Source organism: Acyrthosiphon pisum, chromosome A1, assembly GCF_005508785.2.
Source record: "Acyrthosiphon pisum isolate AL4f chromosome A1, pea_aphid_22Mar2018_4r6ur, whole genome shotgun sequence".
NCBI classification, from domain to species: Eukaryota; Metazoa; Arthropoda; class Insecta; order Hemiptera; family Aphididae; genus Acyrthosiphon; species Acyrthosiphon pisum.
This window is the reverse complement of record NC_042494.1, coordinates 9,062,021-9,083,359: the sequence shown is the minus strand read 5'-3', so window position 1 is coordinate 9,083,359 and position 21,339 is coordinate 9,062,021. Positions and strand designations below refer to the sequence as shown.

The window sequence follows — 21,339 nt, the reverse complement described above, 5'->3', positions numbered from 1 at the left end:
TCTATAGTATTGAAATCCACTTATTTTATTGCATTTAATCACTATCATAAAAATATTATAATGGAAGTTTTTTTTTATTATTTAAAATTGAATTTATAATGTTGTGTATTATAATATATTAATTCTTGTACCTATACCTACCTACTGTTATATTTTATCGAATAATTCAGCAAAAATTGATTTTTAAAATTTTAAAATAGAATTAAATGTGCATCAAACTTTACATATTATAAATATAAATTAATTTATTAATATTATTATTAGAAAGAAAAAATATAAACGCGACGAACCGATATTATTAGTATGAACAATTATTTCATTAATAAGAAGCATGCTTAGGTTCTGTCGTTGAATTTGGGTACTCGTCGACGTATTAAAATTGAATAGGTAATAAACAATATAATATTATACGTTACTAACCTCTCTGTTTGTTTGTCTGCTCGTTGGTGGACTGGACGGTGTTGGACTGATGTTGCTGTTGATGGAGTTGTTGGTACGACGACGGCTGGTGGCCGTTGAACAGCGACGACGGTGGCATGGGTGGCGGCGGTGGAAGTCCGATGGTGGCCGGCGATCGGGGCGTCTGGTGCAACGCGACCGCGGACGTCTTGCATTCCGGTTGCAGTTGCAATTGCTGTTGCTGATGCTGCGGTGGACTGCACGATTGCATCCGCAGCCTGGGGTGGTCGACACCAACGCCGGCCGCGGCGGCGGCGGCGGCTGCAGCGGCCGCCGCGTGATGGTGGTTGTCGATGATGGCGGCGGCAAGGTGACGAAACCGATCTTCGGCGGCCAGCACGTTGGCGTAATGGTGATGGTGATGGGACGACGGCGGCTGTTGCTGTTGCTGATGCTGCTGCTGCTGCTGCTGTTGCTGTTGTTGTTGTTGTGACGACGGCTGCGGCGGGGCACCACCGCCCATCATTGAGTGCGGGTGGCCACCGTGCACTTGTTGGTGATGGCTGTGATGATTGTGGTGTGGGTGTCCGGGTGGTGGCGGTGGCATGTCCGAATACATGAGCGACTTGTTTCGCCGGCCCTCGCGCCGGTTGCCCGCTATCGCCATGTTCAGTTCGTCCAACGTACTGAACTGGTTCATCCGCGACTCGTAGGCGTACAAGTATTTGACGTATCTGTACATTTTTTTTTATATTAATTCTATATCAGTACATAGCCACATATGGACCACTAAACCATACGTGTATCGTACATGGGCAAAGATGGCTGGTAAAGTCAAAAATATTATTATTTGACCTGAAAATGCCCATCATCGGTGATGTCGGAGAATATTTTAACGGAATTCTAAAAAGGAATTTTCCCAAACTTGAACATTTTATTTATGTTTATATTTTCAAAATCAAAAATGAATCTGCTTGATAGGTTTTTGTTGTAAGTAGGTTTGATGATGAGTGATGTAAGTACTGAGAGACTGAGAAGTTCGGACAATTTTTAATAGGAAAGTACCTATAATTGTTTGCTTAAATTGGGCTTTGATATCGATACATACATTTATACAGTATCTTCAGATAAAAATTCAAGAATATCTCAATAATCTTTAAGTAGATATAAAATGCAATACATATATTATATCACATTGTTATAATACGATAAATACGATTGTATATTATAAACTCTATTATTATTAGATATGCACATTATATTCATTAACACTTATAATAATATTACGGTCATTAAAAATATAATTGGAATACTTAAATTAAAAATGTTTAGAAAGTAGCGATAGTTTAATACAATATTATTTTACATAATATTCGTTTAGCATTTATATATTTCACTTACTTGTACGTATATATTTATTGTTTTGAACGTTTTCAATTTTATTTATTTCGTTTGCGATTAGACGAGGTAAATGTTAAATACTTAACTTATATTATATAATATTATGTACTCACTGTGTGCGTAATGTGAATGCGGCACTCGTTATAGAAGGAGGTAGGCCCAGGCCTCGGATGATCTCTTGCCACAACTTCTTGGTGATGACCGCGACAATGCCACCCCTCTGGACGACTAACTTATACAGTGTGTACAAATCCAACACGCGTTTGGCCATGATGGGTAGACGACTAATTGGAGTTCCTATACAAAGTATATATTAAAATATAATATAGTAAACCGTTATATAATTATAATTTATAGGTAAGTGATACAAATAAAAACCATAACTTATAACGTTGGCAATGTTTTTAACGCAATCTATAGATAATAATCAATTATTCGTTATTGTATTTCTACATGACAATAATACGTAAAAGTAATTCGTAATACATTATTTGCGTGTAAAATATAACACAGATTGTATTATATATATATACACGTATCTATACAATAATACTGTTTGGTTGTGATTTTGTGAGCTGTATATACAGGACGTGCATCGTACTTTAGGTAGGTATAGCAAACGGTTTATTATTGAAATCGGCACAACCAATTGCAACCTGTTTTAGGATAGAGCTAATTCAATTTTTCGAACCATCATTATAAGTTGTTCTATAAGCATGATCGAATTGAGATTATTCAATAATACGAACTTTACGTATCATCGTAAACGGCGTGGGATGAAAAAAAAGATGTTGAAAAGTGTAGCGATGGCGCCACGTCGAGTCGTGTAATCGTATAAATCCATCCTATCGATCGTTGTCGAAACGAATAAATGAATATATTACAAAGCATTTCCGTGTAAATATTATGTCTTTATCTAAAAAAACTTACTTAAATACAACGAGTTTCACTCGTATATACTTATTTAGTTGTTCCCATTTGTTCAAAGAGAAAATAATAACAATCTGATTGAAAAACGTAACATCAAACCCGTCATAGTATTATTATACATAGGTTCGAGCGCGTATTATATACATTTAATTTAATACGAGTATATAATGTAAAGTCTATACAATATGGCGTCGAATGTGCAACAGCCCAATAATAATGTATAACGAAGTAGAGAATACGTCCTATACTGCTACGGCGCACATATAATATTATAATAATATAATGATACATTTTATTACGTATATAATGTTCGATGCATAATGCCCGTGTTCCTCCGAGTTAATACGAAAAAAAAAAAAATACAGAAATCGTGCGGAGGATCTGAAATGGCGAAGTGGAGCCCCTCGGGCCGTTTCCAGCCGGCCGCGTGGTTCTTTTTACGACTTATAATTACGGGCTATATTTATTATTATGTATAAGTTACCTACGCGATGCGCGTACGGTAGGAATAATGTAATAAAAAATTAGACTCGTTCCATTATAATTTATATTATTCGTTTGCTCGTGATTCCGCCCTCTATAACCACCACCGCGCCTAACAGTGTGCGTATGTATATATATATTATGCGGTTTGCATTTATGCTATACTTCATATTATTACACTGTAATATGTTAGGTATATAGTTAGTGTTAGGTACACGAATGCACGCAAAATCGCTCGATTCGTGAAAAATCCGGTAGACCACCGTAAAACAAAAAAAAATAATAATAACGAAACGTACGTCTAAAGACGAACGATAAAAAAGAAAAATATGAAATGAATATAAAGATAAAGAATACCGTAGTCGTCTATAAAAAAAAATCCTTTTTCTAAATGCACATATTGTTATTATTATTATTATGTCGGACGTGAATACTATATAGGTAGATATGCGATAAATATATATTATCTAACTTTTATGAAACGATAATTTTTTACTCAACACGATATTCTGACGAAAACTCACGACCTTGATGTAAAAAAACATTAATTGAATACGTACGTTTTACGTCGTATATTATATTTATATATCTACATACACATTTATGCGTGGTAGCACTGCAGCCGCATTGTATTAAATATAAATATAATATAATATACATACATATAATACATGTAACGTATAAAGTGCCTAAAATTAGACTAGTTGATTAATGTAAGATAATTATATTACACATGTATAATTTAGTCCAAGTGCGAAACACGAAAGCGAATGTCAATCAAATTTTTAACTACCGTGAAGTACGCTTTATAATATAATATTATGTTTTTTTTTTTTTTTATTATTATATGAGAGTTAAGTCTATTATATACATAATTTATTATTTTACCAACGAGTCGTATAATTCTAAAATAAAAAATAAAACGTCCATAAATCATGCAAATACCAAGTAATATCATATAGTATATATTTTGATCGGACGACTAGAAACGCCTCTCTAACGCCGTGTCCCACGTGAATCCGACAAAAAACGAAAATGTTTGTATTTCGTCGCATCGGTCGCATCGTATTGCGACGGAACAGCATGGTCAGAATAGGACTCACCGGATTTACGTGGGATACGGTGTAACCCGGCAGCCCCGACAAAACGCATTCGATAATTAGTGATAGCTAGGGCTCGGATTTATATGTAAATACATATCTTCTCTGCGACAAGACAAACTAATTTCGGCAAGTGATAAATTTGTTTCACAAGATTTTTGATAAAACGAGCTATATTTGATTTTACATATTTTTACATATTTTTTCATAAATACATGTTTTTTTACATATTTCACAATTATTCTCACATATTTAGAAAATTATACTGTTTTATTGTCTTTTCTTCAGAGTTATAGTTGAAAGGTTATCATGACTATATATTATATTATATCGACGATCTTTAGGATTCGAAAATTTAAAAGTGCATGTTAATTGTAATCATTAATTGCATCATTAATTTTAATCAAGATAATTAGATAACTATAAATAAATATACATTTTTTTACTACATTTTATTTTATTATTAATTATTATTATTATTTTTTTTTCTTGATAATACATGTTATTTTGAATTCTTTAGCACTTATTTATGTACATAATTTTATTGTATAAAATATACATACTTTGGTTACATAAATACATATAAATCCGAGCCCTAGTGATGACCGTAGTCACGGTTAATCGGTCGAAAGTACATCGATACGCGACGTATATGAAATAAGGAAACGACGCGATTTCCCGCGGCGAATGTGCTGAAAGACGTGACGGGCGGACGAAAGACGATTATCCGTCACGCGATGACGGCCGGACGACGACGATCGAAACGTATATTTTATACCAAAAAAAAAAAAAAATAATAAAAATTGCCATTGCGACCACCTATATAATAATGAAATGTGTAGTCTATATTATTATTATTATTATTATATAAATATGTGTTCCGTTCCGTAGGAAAAGGCGTTTACGACGAAGGCTCGTCCGTACAATATTATTATTGTGTATGGCACTGCGTAGTGTACAACGACACACACACGCACACACGACTTCTGGGAACCGTAGCGTCATATTATAATAATATTATAACCGCGTTGTCGGCGTGTATAATAATATTGTATTTACGTACGTAAATAATACTGGCCGGTGTTATTATAAAAAATCGTACGTGATTGTTTCGAATGCCGGGCTCGGAGGGCTAGGCCGGGTCATTAAGCCAAGTATTGTTGTTTGTCGCGCACGCCACCGCGCGCCGTCTCCACTGACCGCCGCGGCTTATAATATGTGCCTCCACCCGACCCCACCCCCCCGACCGGCGTGTGCACCCCCTCCCGTAGCCGGCCGCGAACTATTATCGGGGAGGCGCGAGTCGTTTTTCAGCCCGTTTGAATTTATTATTAATACCACACACATACAATAAAAACAACTGCTGCACCGGTCTCACTTGGGACGTCGTCCGAGACTTGCACAAAAACACACACACGCACACGCGTATATATATATATATATGAATATACGTGGTATACACCTTCAAGCGACCACTATGTATAAAATACCTGTACACGTACATATATATATATAATAAAATATTATCGTGTGTATGATATACGATTGTGTGCGTTTCCAGTCTATCAATATTTACAATTGTTGGTGCTCTTTGACGTACCACCGCCCTTATACCGTAGTATTACGATCGTATATATGTGATATAATAATATTATAATATGTACGTGTAAATATCGCCGCGTGTGTGGCGTGATTGATCTCGTGCGCGGCGCCTTTGTATAGTCAGGTGAGGTCCGCGTACGGAGGTGGCCACTGACGGGCGGAGAGAGTGTCCCGCGTAAAATCATATGCCTATAATACGTGGTATTACGATCATTATTACACCCGTTCGGTATACGGGGTGAACTCCTAGTGTGACCATTATTTTACCTGTCCAAAAAGGCGACACTTTCTAAAAAAAAATGTTTAAAACTATCGATATACCTGATATATTATTAGATACAAAAAATTATAAAACGCTTGAATACTACTTAATTACAGTGGTAATTACTGTACATTATAATTAATTTTACTTTAATTTATTATTAACATTTATTGTTTAAAACTGCAATTGAATAGTTACACTACTTTATATAAAACATCATATTATAACAGGTATGTATATACCTACTTATAACATAATTTTATAGTTGATGATTGAATAATGATAGCGGTCAATATAATGGTGTCAAATTTATAAAAAAAGTTCACGGAATGTATATTTTTAACTATGTAAAATATAAATTAAATTTTAAAAAGTTTTATTTCGAATTATCATGATTTTGGGACTTTTTAGATTTCAAACTCTCCCTAATGTGAAACGTTTTGTCATTCTATGAGGTAAAATGTTTTTATTTCGATGGGAGGCATGATTAGTGACTTATTAAATCCGGCGATGGGACTTCGGGCAGCGGGAAGTTGAATCTTATTCATCTATAAAGCTGCTGTAGATATACTTAGTTTTTAATACACAATACATAATATACCGTTTGTCTGAAGAACAGGATATCTAAACTCTATAAATCAGTAGATCATTTTACTTATTACCCTATACACCTGCATATTTTTTAATTCTGTTTGCAGAACACGAAAATAAACTGCAGTATCATAAATTCCTATAACTTACAATTTTTGAACTCTTGTATTTTGTGCATGCGCAACAACTTTACACTTTCTGTGTACCCTGATTCATTAACACACAATGTATAATATTATATGAATTATACTAATGACGCGTGGATGATGTACAGGTTAAAACTTCAAGTTTACTATATTATTACACTTAAATGCACGTGTATAAGGTCTTCCTAACAACCCCTTCCACAAATCCGAGTAGTTCAATGAGGCAACATTCGGTATATGGAGCTTAACTTATATCAATCGTTGAGCGACACACAGTAATATGTTAAAATGCTTAATAGATTAAAGAGATATTATAGGAAAAAGTATAATATAGTAAGTAATTACACTGACTTTGCAGAACAGCGCTCGACTATTCCTCTTTCATAATAATAATTGAATGAGAACGTGAACGATATCGTTTCGTTCATTTTGACATTCGTTTGACTTTGATATTCAAGAAAACAATCGGTTTTATACTTTTATCGTTGATTAGAAATCATATTCAAGTTAATCAAACATACTTTTTTCGTTGTTTGTTTTGAGACATTCTCTTCGTATTTTAATATTTTATTGCCTGCAACTACGACCACTTGTGTTTAATATGCCGTGTTACTTACATTGTCAAACATAATAGGTTATTATTTAGTTTAAATTAATTTAAAAATATTGAATCTTTATGTAGTTATATAATTATTATAATACACCTGGCGCGTCAAGTAATGCGTACAGTTTCACGATCGAACGTGAAATAGGCAGCGGCCAGCGACCATATACGATCCATTTGAGAATAATTTTTCGGCGCAAAAGGTTAGGTTTTAGGTACAGACTTTGTGCGAAATCTTCTTCGCTGTAATATCGGTTCATGTCTATATTGTGTGCGATCCGTTGATAACGTGTACCTAGTTAAAAGAAACCGGCACTCTCCCCACGTAAACGATGAACTTTGAATAATATCGGTATCAGGACGTACATTTTGAACTCGACTTGCGCGTATGGTTTATACCCGAAACCGGGTTCACACAGCATACGTGCAGATTAAAATAGTATATTTACCACGATATAATGATTAATAATATTATAGGACTACGTAACGTATACGATAAACATATAATATATTATGTTTGATTAAATGCACGAGCACAATCGATCGTTATTCGTTAGCGAGCACGTATCGAATAATATAAAATGCATGCACCTAGACATTAATACATCGGGTCATATGAAACACAGTAATTTTATATTAACGACTGGAACGAGTTGCAGCAGACGGCTGTTTGTTTATACTCGGCTAGACTACGTGTCTATACAACAATCGAGACGTCATTAAAACGAAATCATACGTTATTTATCAAAAGGAATGTTAATGGGTTGCGGAAATTTTATAGACCAGCCGAGTCGCTTTTTTCTTCTCTCTTCTCGTATTCACCATATTACATACGCCTCCAACCACCGCTGCACACTGCAGACTCGTTCACATAATATTAATAAATTATTATTTTCCGGGATAATTAAAAACCCTTGGATACGCGAATACAGCGTGGGCCGGAAACAACAGAGCCCCTTTGGCTAATGAGGGTATCAAAACATGTTCCCGGTTTGTGTATACATATATATATTATATATTAAGCACACGAGCATAAAATATTATGCACGGTGGTGCGCGTCGTGTGTATACAGAGCGGTCTAGGACGCCCACGAAAAACTCGTATTAAAACCACCGCGACGATTTCGGTGCCACCTAAATCGATTCGACCTCGAGTTTGCGATTTGTCTTCAAATTGGGATTATTTTTAAGCAGTGTCGTTTAACCCGTTGGCTTCCGTTAAAATGTCATATCGTTTCCATTTAGCATTAAATATCGCCAAGAGTTAAACGGATTTCACACCTTTATGAATTATTACTAGTGGCGTGAGTGCATCGCATATTTAACACTGTTAAATATTATAATCCGATCGGCTGAAAAAAAAAACCACGGACTACGTCATTGGAAATCTCATAAAAGCAATGGACGAACGTAATAATCGTTCTGATTCACGGCGAACGGTTATACTTATCACGTTGTCACTTTCTGTATAACCGTAATATTATTACTGTATCAGATTCTTTCCTTCGGAGGTCAATATGCGCGGGAATTGGTGTATGAAAGAAACAAAAGTCTCAAGAGTCAACGTGTATCGAAAAAATAAAAAAATATCGGGTTTCAGAACGAGAACGGTCTTTGATAGGACAGACATGTATACTTACTCGAAGTTATTAACTAATTGAGATATCGCAGATGCGTTCTACATCATATAATAATATGCATGCAGTGGCGTAGCAGAGAAAATAACGTGCCTACCGCAGTAAATCATACATTGTGATATAATGATAACATAGTGTTTTCGTTTTGTGAATTCTCAAAAGAAGCCAATCAGACTATGAAATCGCTCTGTATATTATACACCACCAAAAGGGCACACACATGTCCGTGATTTTATATCGGCCGTTTCTAGACAGAAGTTAATTATACATATATAATATATAGGAGGAGGGTTCCCGAATATGTTTATTAATATATATATATCGGTCTGCTGTCTGGGTGCGTATTTTGCACTTTAATATTATTATACAAACGCGCATGCACGCACGCACACACAACAGTTTCACCGGGCGTACAGTGTATAATATTATGTATAATGTATATATAAAAATGTCCCAAAAATCTGTCGGCCATGTGTTTTTGCCGGAGCAGCAACATCGGTGCGTGTCATACGATACCGCGCGCCGCATCGGATTTTTATAATAATAATAATAATAATATATTATTTGCCCTCAAGGGTAGTCGTAAAATTCGACCGGCTATGCCTAAATATATAGTACGCCTTATGATACACGCATTATATGTATATCACACTATAAGCCGCCCTAAATATTATTAAACATGCGTCGTCATCGTCGTCATTTTTCGTTTTTTTTTTTCTGCAGTTTATTATGTAGGTTTAATATAATATAATACGGCAGTGTAAAGTTATTTTCCTTTCAAAAATAAATAAAATTATATACTATATATAATATATATACATATAAGTATATAATATGCACATACGGGCCCGCTACTATGTTTTAGATCGTTATAAAGCGAAGGCGGTGACCACCGAATGTGTATAATGTATATATACAGATGGGAAGCGTGAGAATTCTAAAATATAATGACGAGTCTGAAACTCTGAACCAAATTTATTATTATATACATGTCACACATTTAGAAGACCAAACATATCAATGTATAATAATATAAGTATCTAAAATATTATATAGTTACACATTAATATACATTATGTACAGTGTTATATATTGCCTTGTTTTCCTTTGCTGACCTTGTTGAAAATAAGGAAAAGGCGGTGTCCTACTCTGCACTCTACAGTAGTCTGTCAATATGTAACGGTTAAGTACGAAAGACGGATAATGTATACATTATCCGGGTATAAGGTGAACACTGCCAATATTTATCCTACCTACTATAAGATATAGTAAAAATATTATTTGCAAATATGTGTTTCGTTAATTACCCAGATAATATGTATATTATCCATAGTTGAGTAGGTAAAGTACATATAAATACATTGATAAAATAACGATTATGAATTATTGATTTTGATGAAACGCACGCAATAATAGATACCTATTTTAGAAGTTTTAGAAAAAACAAGTCTGGAATAGTTAATGAACTTAATATACAATATTTTTCCGGTGATCAAGTTTTCAAAAATTTAAAAATGTCTGTGTAAAAGTAAATGTGTATCAAGTAAATGTAAATTTAAGTTGGGGGAATACTCTGAAATTCTAAATGTCACATAAGCACATATATTTTATACAAATATATACATAGCACTGCAGTTCATAATATGGTTATAATACTTTATAAGGTTTACATATTAACAGGATTATGTAAACTATTTTTGTACCTTACCCGTATCACATACACTGTCTAAACTACTAGATGGATCTATTCTATTCGCGGATTCCAATCACAAACCTATGTTTCAGTACTTATAGTAAGTGTTACAATAAATGTCTGTATGATACCTACTATTATAATAGTAATATAACCTAACCTAACCTATAGGTACAAGTAGTTCTGCGCATATCCTCGAAATTTCTGTTATCCGTTCAAGTGCCCCAACAAGCGTCTCTACAATGCGGTTCGACGTTAATAATAGTATTCTTTTATATTATATTATAAGTACTAGCGTTTCGGTTACCGCGCAGTTAAACGATATTTTAATGGCTCGTCGTCGTTGGACGGACTAGTTTTTTAGTATTTTTATCGTATGCTATTAAATGCACAACACATAATAACAATATTACGAGTATAATAATATTATACAGTAATGCCTCAACTTCTATTATTATTATTAATATTATTATTATTATCATCAATAATATAACTATAAGCAACGATGTTATATTATAGTTTTAGATTATTGGAGAGGTGTCGTTTAAGTCTTCGCGACCGCGCGGGTACATATATAATACCGGCTGAGGGCCCGAGCGTATCATGCCAAAGCCATAAAAATATGATTACCAGAGCACCTTTACATAATATAGCACATCATATTATATAGTAATATTTAATATTATATAGCCATATGATAATCTACCACGTATATAACAATATAGTTCGGCTCACCCGGCCAGCTACAATCGTGCAGTACCCGTAATGTTGATTCAGATCGTCGTAAACGGCTGCACGTATACGTATATAGTCGAGGTTTGATGGATTTTATGCGTACAGAGGATATTATAAATTATAATATTCTATTCTATAGTCTTGTATTTTCGTTGTTATTATTTATTTTTATTTTTTTTACGTATGTCCCTGGCGGATTTTTACGACGGTCCACTGACACTAGAAAACTTCGCACTCGTTGGTATATAATATTATTATAATATGTGTAATATGCAAAGGCATACCTTAGACAATAATACTCATCATAGTGTCGTTAAGATAGTACACGAGATATACCACTGCAATAATTATGAGTACAGACTATCAGTAAAGACTAACATTATAACATTATAAGAACTTATACTATACGGTATACATATATATGTTATAAAAACCTCGGGAGATTCGTGAAAACTACTTGACAGTTGGACACCATGGAGTTAAGTTATTCGGTGTTATTTTAATTGATTAAAATTTCTGTTGACAATTTGCAGATAATATGTTATTTCGAGAAGCCTCCGACGGGCCGCTGTTTCAGTTTTAAAAATATTGCATGATATACTAATATATTTTCATCGATACCTATTAAAGTGTAGGTATAATAGTAACCAAATATCTTATACTATATTGCTACTGGTGTATCCACCTGTATAATATGATGGTTGTTTTCTGTTTTTTTTTTTTATTCTATAAACAATGGGTATATTGTGTCCAACACAAAGAATAGATAGGTCTACCTATATTATATGCACATTGATAATATTACTATTATAGGGATAGAGTTATATTAATTTTCATTCAGAACACGAACTGTATTACTATATTGATTTTGCGTAACGTCCAATATTTGATTAGTGTAAACGGTAAGTACAATGCTATATGCTTTGAACTCAACCATTATATTATACATTTTCGTTCACGTGTTCCACTCAGATTGTAAAATATTGGCAATAAATTTATTTGGAAACTCGACGACGATGTTGCGTGTAAAATTGATGCTGGTATAAAACCCCTTTCATGTATATACCTATCAGTGCTAGATATTTAAATTTTAAGGTATATATTATCGTGTATCCGGCTATTTAATATATTATAGTATTAAACATACCTATATATACGATAATATACATCTCATGATTTTTATAATGGCGATGTGAAAAAATACATTTTACTGGTAAACGTCAACAATGCTGGTGGCAAATGAAACAAAAAACTAATAAAAAAAATGACACAACTACCTTCATATTATTATGTAGTTAACCTCAAAATAAAAATACTTATAGGTTATTTTGGACAGCCACAATAATTTGTAAACACAACAAATAATGTACCTACCTACTATAACTTTGTACCTATATTGAGTATTGGCTATTACGTATACCTAACCTACCTATGTAGTTTTGCTCAGATTTTATAATTATTATTATTAGTTTATTGAATAGGTCACATTTGTGATTTGCTTGCGTTATAATTGTTATAAAAAAAATTGAGACAGCAAATTGGAAGGCCATGATTTTCTAGAAGTACCTAAAAGTTAAATTACTTATTAGTTATATTCTACTATATATATATACAACTGACTGCGAGATATCGTGGCAATAAAATATGGACTTGATAATAATCATAATAACAATAATGACAACGCCGTTGGTAGTTAATTTCGAAGAAAAAGTTGTTTCCATGGTATAAATATATCTATGTACAATGGTACTTAGCCGGTATATACGAGCCAAACCGCGTCTGAGCAAATGGCGTGATAAGTGCTGCGCGTGCGTTCGAGCAACGATGTATAAGAACAGTAAAAAATAATAAAAATTGCGCGTGCAAAATAAAACCTCAATATTCGCAGTCGACAACAAAATGGCGGCTATTTTCGTTATTTATATACGTCACGTGCAACTGCCATCCGAGATTACGTTTATACCTCTATATAATATAATATAACGAGATAAACGGCGGTGACCAATGCAGTGAGTGTATAATATTATGTGCGTGTATACACATTGTTCGCGACATTCGTCACGTCCATTTAATATATTAATGTTTTTAAAGTATTGCGTTACGAAACAAAATTTAATTGCGAAATATAACCACCGACATCGAAATGCTCGCACGTAGGTATAATAATATGGCCTATACCTATAATACAGACTGCGTAATTTACGTTACTAGCGACCAAGACGTCTTCGAAAGAATTTTTGTACCCTTAAAAGTCTTGACCGTTTTATTTTTTTAATAATAGAATTTTTAATGTAATTTATTTCCGTATGCATACGGGTATGTAAGACTTAACGATCACGTGACTCGTTGATCAAAGTACCTATTATTTAAATACTAAAACTTGTATGTATTATATTATACTATATTATACACTATATCATTATATGTAACTGCAATAAATACTAAAAAACAATGGTATAGACATGACCCTGTGAATAATAAACACAATATAGACATATAATAATAGCAATATAAGCGATAGCGATTAATTTAGGCTTACCAACGCACGCCGCCCTCGACTTGTAATAGAAATCTGACTACACGTTTCATCGGACCGAAAGTTATGAAGATCGCAAATATACTATCTTAAGTTAAGTATAAAGTACAAACAAAATTCGTTTATCGGAATGTCGTTGCATTGGAAAAGCAATTACAGAAAAGCCGCGGTGACGCGAAAACTGTTTGATCGAGAACCGATATGAATCAACCACATGTCGGACGTGGAAAAAACGATAGAGGAGGCACCGTTTTTCTTAAGAGCTATGACTGACCAACTGAAAATGTTATGGTCATCTGTTCACGAGTAACGTAAACCATTATATCATTATATCGGGTTTCTACTATCTACACCACGACGGGTCTCCGAACATTCAATATGTAGGTAAAAAAATGTCAGTATACCACGTTACCTATAAGTTGAATATAGCTCACCGTGAAACGTGATAATTATGGTATTCACAGGGTCCGAGTAGGATTAAACTTAACTCTATGTAGTGTGTGTAGTAAATACATAAAGGTATGGTATTAAAAATGAAAATGGCGGTTTGCCAGTGATTAACCATTATAATACTGTAGGCAATCACTCAATAAATCAATCACAACAATAGGGTTAGCCAATTTGTTTGAAGAATTCACATTTTACAGTGAGCTGCAGTGAAGGCACAATAAGACACATTATATTCAACTCTACGCGACTCGGTATAGTGGATATCCGGCTTTATGAACGACAGTGACCACAGACCGTATTGTAAACGTGATAGGTGTATTTGCAAGCGTATAACTACGATATTTCCCATCGTCGGTCAGTGGTCAATCAATCTTATTAGGATAATGTATATAGGTACCTATAGGTTATTTCATTGCTTAGGTATTATAAAAGTTATGTACACGATGATTACATTTCCAGTGGGACGAGCCTTGTACGTATATTTTCGAGTCTCATTATTTCCAATAGCCAGTGTAACGATCGATTCTCCCGCACGTTTTAATTCTAAAAGTAAAATATTGTCGATTATCAAAATTAATAATTAAAGCTATTTGAATAATATATTGTATTATTCACACGTTTAGGTAGTAGGTATATGTTTGATTTCTTTAAATATGTCGGGCAGATATTTGAAGAAACACAATAATATGTACTATACCGCGCTGTACCCGCAGCTGCAGGCTTTCAAGCGAAATTACTTATATTCGTTCGGTTTCCTGCACGTGCTGTATCGATCCACTTCCGGACGTATAGAAAATTAAGAGTTTACTGTGCGTTTATTATTATAATTTATAGTAAATATTCGAGTTAGAGAAAATGAAATGTAGCTACATTGTACGTTATACACCCAACATAATATAATATATAATATTATAACTGCTCATTAATGCTCACACGCCCATCAACCGCGGTTTTAAACTGCAGTGCAATGTGTGCCACGCTGCATGACCACATACTATTATATTATACACTGCATAATAATATGTAGTCAATATGCGGAGTATATTATAGGCTTTATTCCAAATGTGGTACACAATATTCGACAAAACAATATAATATAATAATATGTAATTATATTAATAATTACTATATTTAACACATCTAATATATCCATAAATCATCCACATGATAATGCAATTAATAAGCTTGTCCGTCTGTCACAATCATTGCGTGGTATTTAACTATGTAGGTACGCCACAAAGTATATGATATTTAGAAATTCTGTAACCCCTGCAGTGCTCCTAAGACGGAATTACAAATGCTGATAAGAAATTATAATTTCATAAAGATATTATATGATGTGCAACCACAGTACTTAAACATATTATAATATATACGCTTTTGTGGCAGGTATATGAATGTTTAATTTTGAATTAAAGTAGAATAATACATTTGAATTCAAAATATTTTTATATTTTTAAGGCACTAAGTATCAATTATGTCATTTTATCCACAAAAATACAGTTTCCAGGAATAATGATCCTATCAAGTAGAATCAACCAAAGTTGAAGGTAAATTTCTTATAATAATAAATTGTGGATAATGTTTTATAGGCCACGTTGAACTCCATTTTAAAGTATTTTAATCTCAAAACTTATATGTTTTTAAAAATCATTTATATTATCAATCGTTACAAAATTATTTTAAATAAAATAAAAAATCTTTCAGATAAAAAATAGTAGTTATCAAAATTCCATAATTCTACGATTACTTACAACACCTCAGAGTTATTTGTATTGATATAATACACCTATCACCCCTCCCCCCTCGCCACCACTATAAATAGGTATTGGACAGTAGATTTGTGGAAACGTATTATAACTAAGGTGGTAACTAAAGTATACAATTTAATTTTCAAATTTTCAAATTGTCTAGAATTGTGAAACATTTTTAAAAATTAGCACCATGTTCCTTAATCTATTATCATATTCTACCCATACTTATAATTTACTCAATTGCACATTTCATTTAGATTCGATGATTATATACCTATAGGACTTAAAATGACTAATGAGTCTATTTAATTCAAAATGTTTAGTTTTTCACACTCTACATAGTATTTATTTTCATGATATTTGTTTTTAATCATAAAACAATTTGATAATATTGATAACTGCTTTTAAGATATTTCTATATTCAATTAAATGTTCTGCATAGCCTCATAATCAAATTAATAATTATAATATTATATTGTTGTATAACACTATAATACAATATAATACTACGAAGCATCGTATTGAATACATTATGTATAACAACGGCCATACAAAATGTATGCCTATAAATAATAATTGTCATCTATAGTTTTGTTGATATTATATAAACTATTTTCGAGTATTTTGTTATTGATTAATTTCTGGTCAGATTTGTCTGTCGGATATTCGGTGGATCGATAGGTATGCAATTATTTTATGTTCCAGTGAAATATTAATATTGTTCCGTACATATTATGTTTACACGCAGCTGACTACGTCTGTCGATTAAACATAGGTACAATAAATATAAACCGAAATGATCAGAGGAAAAATGCAATTTAGTCAAAGTTGTTGCTGCTGCAGACAAAGGCAGAAGTCAAAAAATAAACGCAGACGAGATAGGTAGTTGTAATTAAACGATCTTCATACACACATATACACTACATACCACGTTATACAATTAATGTAGATTTTGACAAATCGACTTTCCGTTAAAACGCCTTCAACCCGATCCGCTTATGATGGAGTTATTTTTTTTTTTCATGTACGTTCATAATATTATGTATTACATAGTAGTAGCGCGCACCGAGTATAATAATGGTGGGTAAGGCGCGATCGTTCCCGTCGTTATTCGTCAAACACCGGAATCGTATGAGAAAAAAAAGGATTATTTCTCCATTCGCCCCCTCCCACGACCAAACCGGAACTTGAAATGCACCGCGCTGCCACCATCACTATCTTCGATGTATCGTCGCAGCGAGAAGAGAAAAATAGTTCATAATAAAACGATTTGATTTTCAGAATAGAAGAACAAAACAACTATGCTCATATTATATTTATTTATATTTATTTATATTTATGTTGTTTATCAACGGATATATATCCTTTTACAAATTATATAAATAAAACATATCAGATAAAAATTAAATTAGTGTAGTAAAACCTAACAAAAACAGAAAAATATTAGCATACAGGCATTATAGCTAAAAATATCAAATACATAATATACAATGTATTGTCAGCACTCTCAAACTTATTATTTCTTTCGACTATATATGATATTATAATAATATAAGCAACGGAAATCCCATAATAACGACAAATGTTCCTAATGATGTTTCGCAATAATTGCTACACATACAGTATGTAAATGTACTTTTTAGTTCATTAGCGTCATTATAATATAAAACATATACCTAATATACGTATTTTATAATAAATATAATGATATACGACGTTGATAGTTTTCATTACAAATATGCGTCACACAATGACAGTCACGATCGAAATTTATAGAAATTGTAGACACACACACGCACACACACATACATCGCATTAATTGTTTTGAATAATTAACGTTGTAATAATACAAATATTTTTTATTTTATTTTTTGCTTTCCTCAATGCGTTTTTCTTATTTATGTTGTTCTTGTCCGGAAGATATAGACACGTAATTATTTCGTTAATATACTTGTAATACTGCGATGGAAGTAAAAAAAATGTAATCAAACCAATTGTACACCACCATGAAGCGATTAGGGTGGCTCTGCAATGGTGGCTTACCTCAAATTCCAAGAAAATGTCTAAGACACATTATTATTGTCGTTAATATTCGGTTGATTATGTTGACAATTTCGTTATTCCTTATAAGTTCTGCAAAATGTGCTGCATGAGCATGATTCGGTTGGGTCTCGAACGAACGTTTATAGCTACTGTGCAATGTATTATATTGTATTATATTTAAGACAATACTACTCTATATTTGTAGTGGTATTTTCGTTATAATATGCTTCTATCAATTATACTGTATTCTTAAACGTAATCCAACAACAATAATATTGTAAAAAAAAAAAATGTGTACTGAGAAACTATAATAATATTAAACATGGACTACATTTTTAAGTAGGTAGGTACTTTATAGAAAAATTAACATTTCAAAACATATTTTATATTCAGAAACGAGTCACTGTCGTAACATAAAAATTCGGTTGGTTCCAAAAGTACTACAATAATAGTTTTTATTTAATTTTTAGAAATCTAATATTATTATTTTTATTGCTCATTCAACATAGTAATAATATATAATATGTATATACATTTTTAATGACATAATTTACTATGGCGTACGGTTTTGTTTGATTTTCAAAGCCGAGTCCCGAATTATTCAAAAATGTTTTATAGACTCGTCGTTTATAGTTAGTAAATTTTCATATTGCATATTAAAACATCTTTTCACAATGAAACACGTTTCGAGAAATCGATATTTCATTGCGTGTTGCTTTTTTTTATTTGGCTATAAAAGTGTAATCATTTTTACTTTGTATAATATAATATAATATAATATAATATAATACACTATTATTTAGCGCCTCCACCGCGGCCGACGTGTTTATAATGACACCGTCGCAGTGTGTCTTAACATTGAATCGTCCGTATTTTGTTACTTTTCTCCCTATTTTCGAGTTTATGGTAAACACAACAATTCAGACCGTATAAAAAAGACCATACTGACGTTTAAAATGTGAAGTAGTACATCGTATAATATTTATTATTTACGTGTATACGCTGTATAGAACATGTGTTCTGTGTATAGCTATTCCAACCGATAAAATTACAAAATAATTGATTATGAAAAGCCGATTTTCGTTACGAAAAACATATAAATCGAGATGTCTCAGGTTTGACATCTATAATATAGTAACGTCCACATTAGCGTATAATATGGCAAAATGATGTGACTTTGGCATGATGGTGTCCATCGATTAATAGGCTAAATATTTGAGCAGTATAAACTATAAATAGATCCACAAATTTTATTGAATTGCGTTATTTATTAGTGTTAAACGATTCTAAATTTTGACACTGCCAGTATCCATATGGTTTTTATATTATTAGTAAACGGTTGATTTTTTCGTAACCATAAAAATTTAATTAGAAGTAAACAAAATTGTACCGAGTACATTTTCAATCGATAAAACAATACAATATGCTCTAATAATCGACGATAATTCTTAATAATAATATATATAGATACTTACATATAATATTATACGGAATTTGATTGTTTGTTCAATACAGGCATTAAGTATAGAATAACTAACCAATGGAATTTTTAGACCTTAATGGCTTTAATTGCTTTCATATTTTCATCACAATTTTATTAATGTCCGCAATTATAGTTATTGATTCTATATAAAAGGTATTTTAAAAAGATTTTCCAATGACAACGTTTGTTATAATAATGTCTACAATATAGTTGAGTATAATAATTCTTAATTACATTTTACATATAATATTATGTGCCCAACATTTGTATAAGCATATGCAAAACCTTCGAAATTACATAAACGGTTAATGGTATTGCGTCTTTCACGATTATAATTTTTTTTAAGAATGAAACGATCGAACCTGCATGTACTTTAGGCTACAAATGCTGAGTCTTGTCGATACAAATATTAAATTTTACACTACTGATCTTTATATCGTGTACACGAACTAAACTCACTGACTTGTGGATATAATAAAGAATTTGTCTGTAACGGACATTGTTGAACTTGCGCACTTGCCGGCAAACGCGTAATCGTTAAACGAATATTAACTATCGATCGATTAAGTTTTGGAAATCAGCGGTTATAGTACAGTTGTGAAATGTATACTTACATATTGTATAATATGAAAATTTAAATACGGTAATACGGTATAATATATCCCCTTTTTCTTCACGGTTCTAAGTTACTTGTTTTTCGTGGTTCTACAATATCTAGTTTACTTAAGCTCATAACTGCGTTAGGTTTATTAATTTAACAAGGTATCTACAAACAAACAACGTTTTAATCCGCAGTTTTCAGTCCATGCTATCTTAGTTAAAAACAAATTATAAATTTTACTCGTGGGCCACATAAAATTACAATGAGTGCCATATGCGACCAGCGGGAATCGGGTTCAGAAAAGAAACATTTTGCGGAAAGAATATTTTTTTGCTTTCTATATTTTCGATGTTGCGATTCGTGGTTATATAGATATTATATATTAGCTTCGATTAGGATCGACTGAAATCCAACGTAAAACTTCCACGATTTCGACGGTCGATAACCTGGACGTACATTATATAGGTATAGTCCGAGTATGATATACTTATTATAGGAAATACGCAATTCCTGCCCCACCACCGCAAACGTGACAGATGGTTGTAGGCGAGCATATCTGCATACTATTGGATGGTATACGAAATAATACCTATATATAATATATTATTTTCAGTGGATTTTACTGCCATTCAGTAAAAAATAATGCTGAAACCATTTTTTACTCCTACACCTATATATTACACGAATACACGACCGTAATCCTGATAAATTTAACATAACGCGGGAAATTTCAATAATTATCTACCATAGTATATTAAAAATATTAAATATGAGCCTTTTTTTCCTTTGGCACTTACCTTGTTCTTGCATAAAACTGAACAGCGAGTCTAGAAAGGTCCGTCTGTCGGATTCATTGCCCGCCGAGTATAGCTAAAAACAAATAAAAAAT

At 32.6% G+C, this 21,339-nt stretch overlaps 1 protein-coding gene across 1 annotated transcript in view; it reads right to left on the bottom strand.

The window, feature by feature from the left end:
• Positions 1-333: 333 nt before the first annotated feature.
• The window catches only part of LOC100569557 (protein dead ringer homolog), a 74,181-nt gene continuing 53,175 nt past the window's right edge, over positions 334-21,339 (bottom strand). The window contains exons 5-6 of the mRNA XM_029486592.1: positions 1,914-2,097; positions 334-1,133 (exon numbers count right to left, since the gene is read on the bottom strand). Of these exons, the coding sequence (XP_029342452.1) occupies positions 416-1,133; positions 1,914-2,097 (902 nt within the window). The 3' untranslated portion in view covers positions 334-415. The remainder of the gene's footprint in view (positions 1,134-1,913; positions 2,098-21,339) is intronic.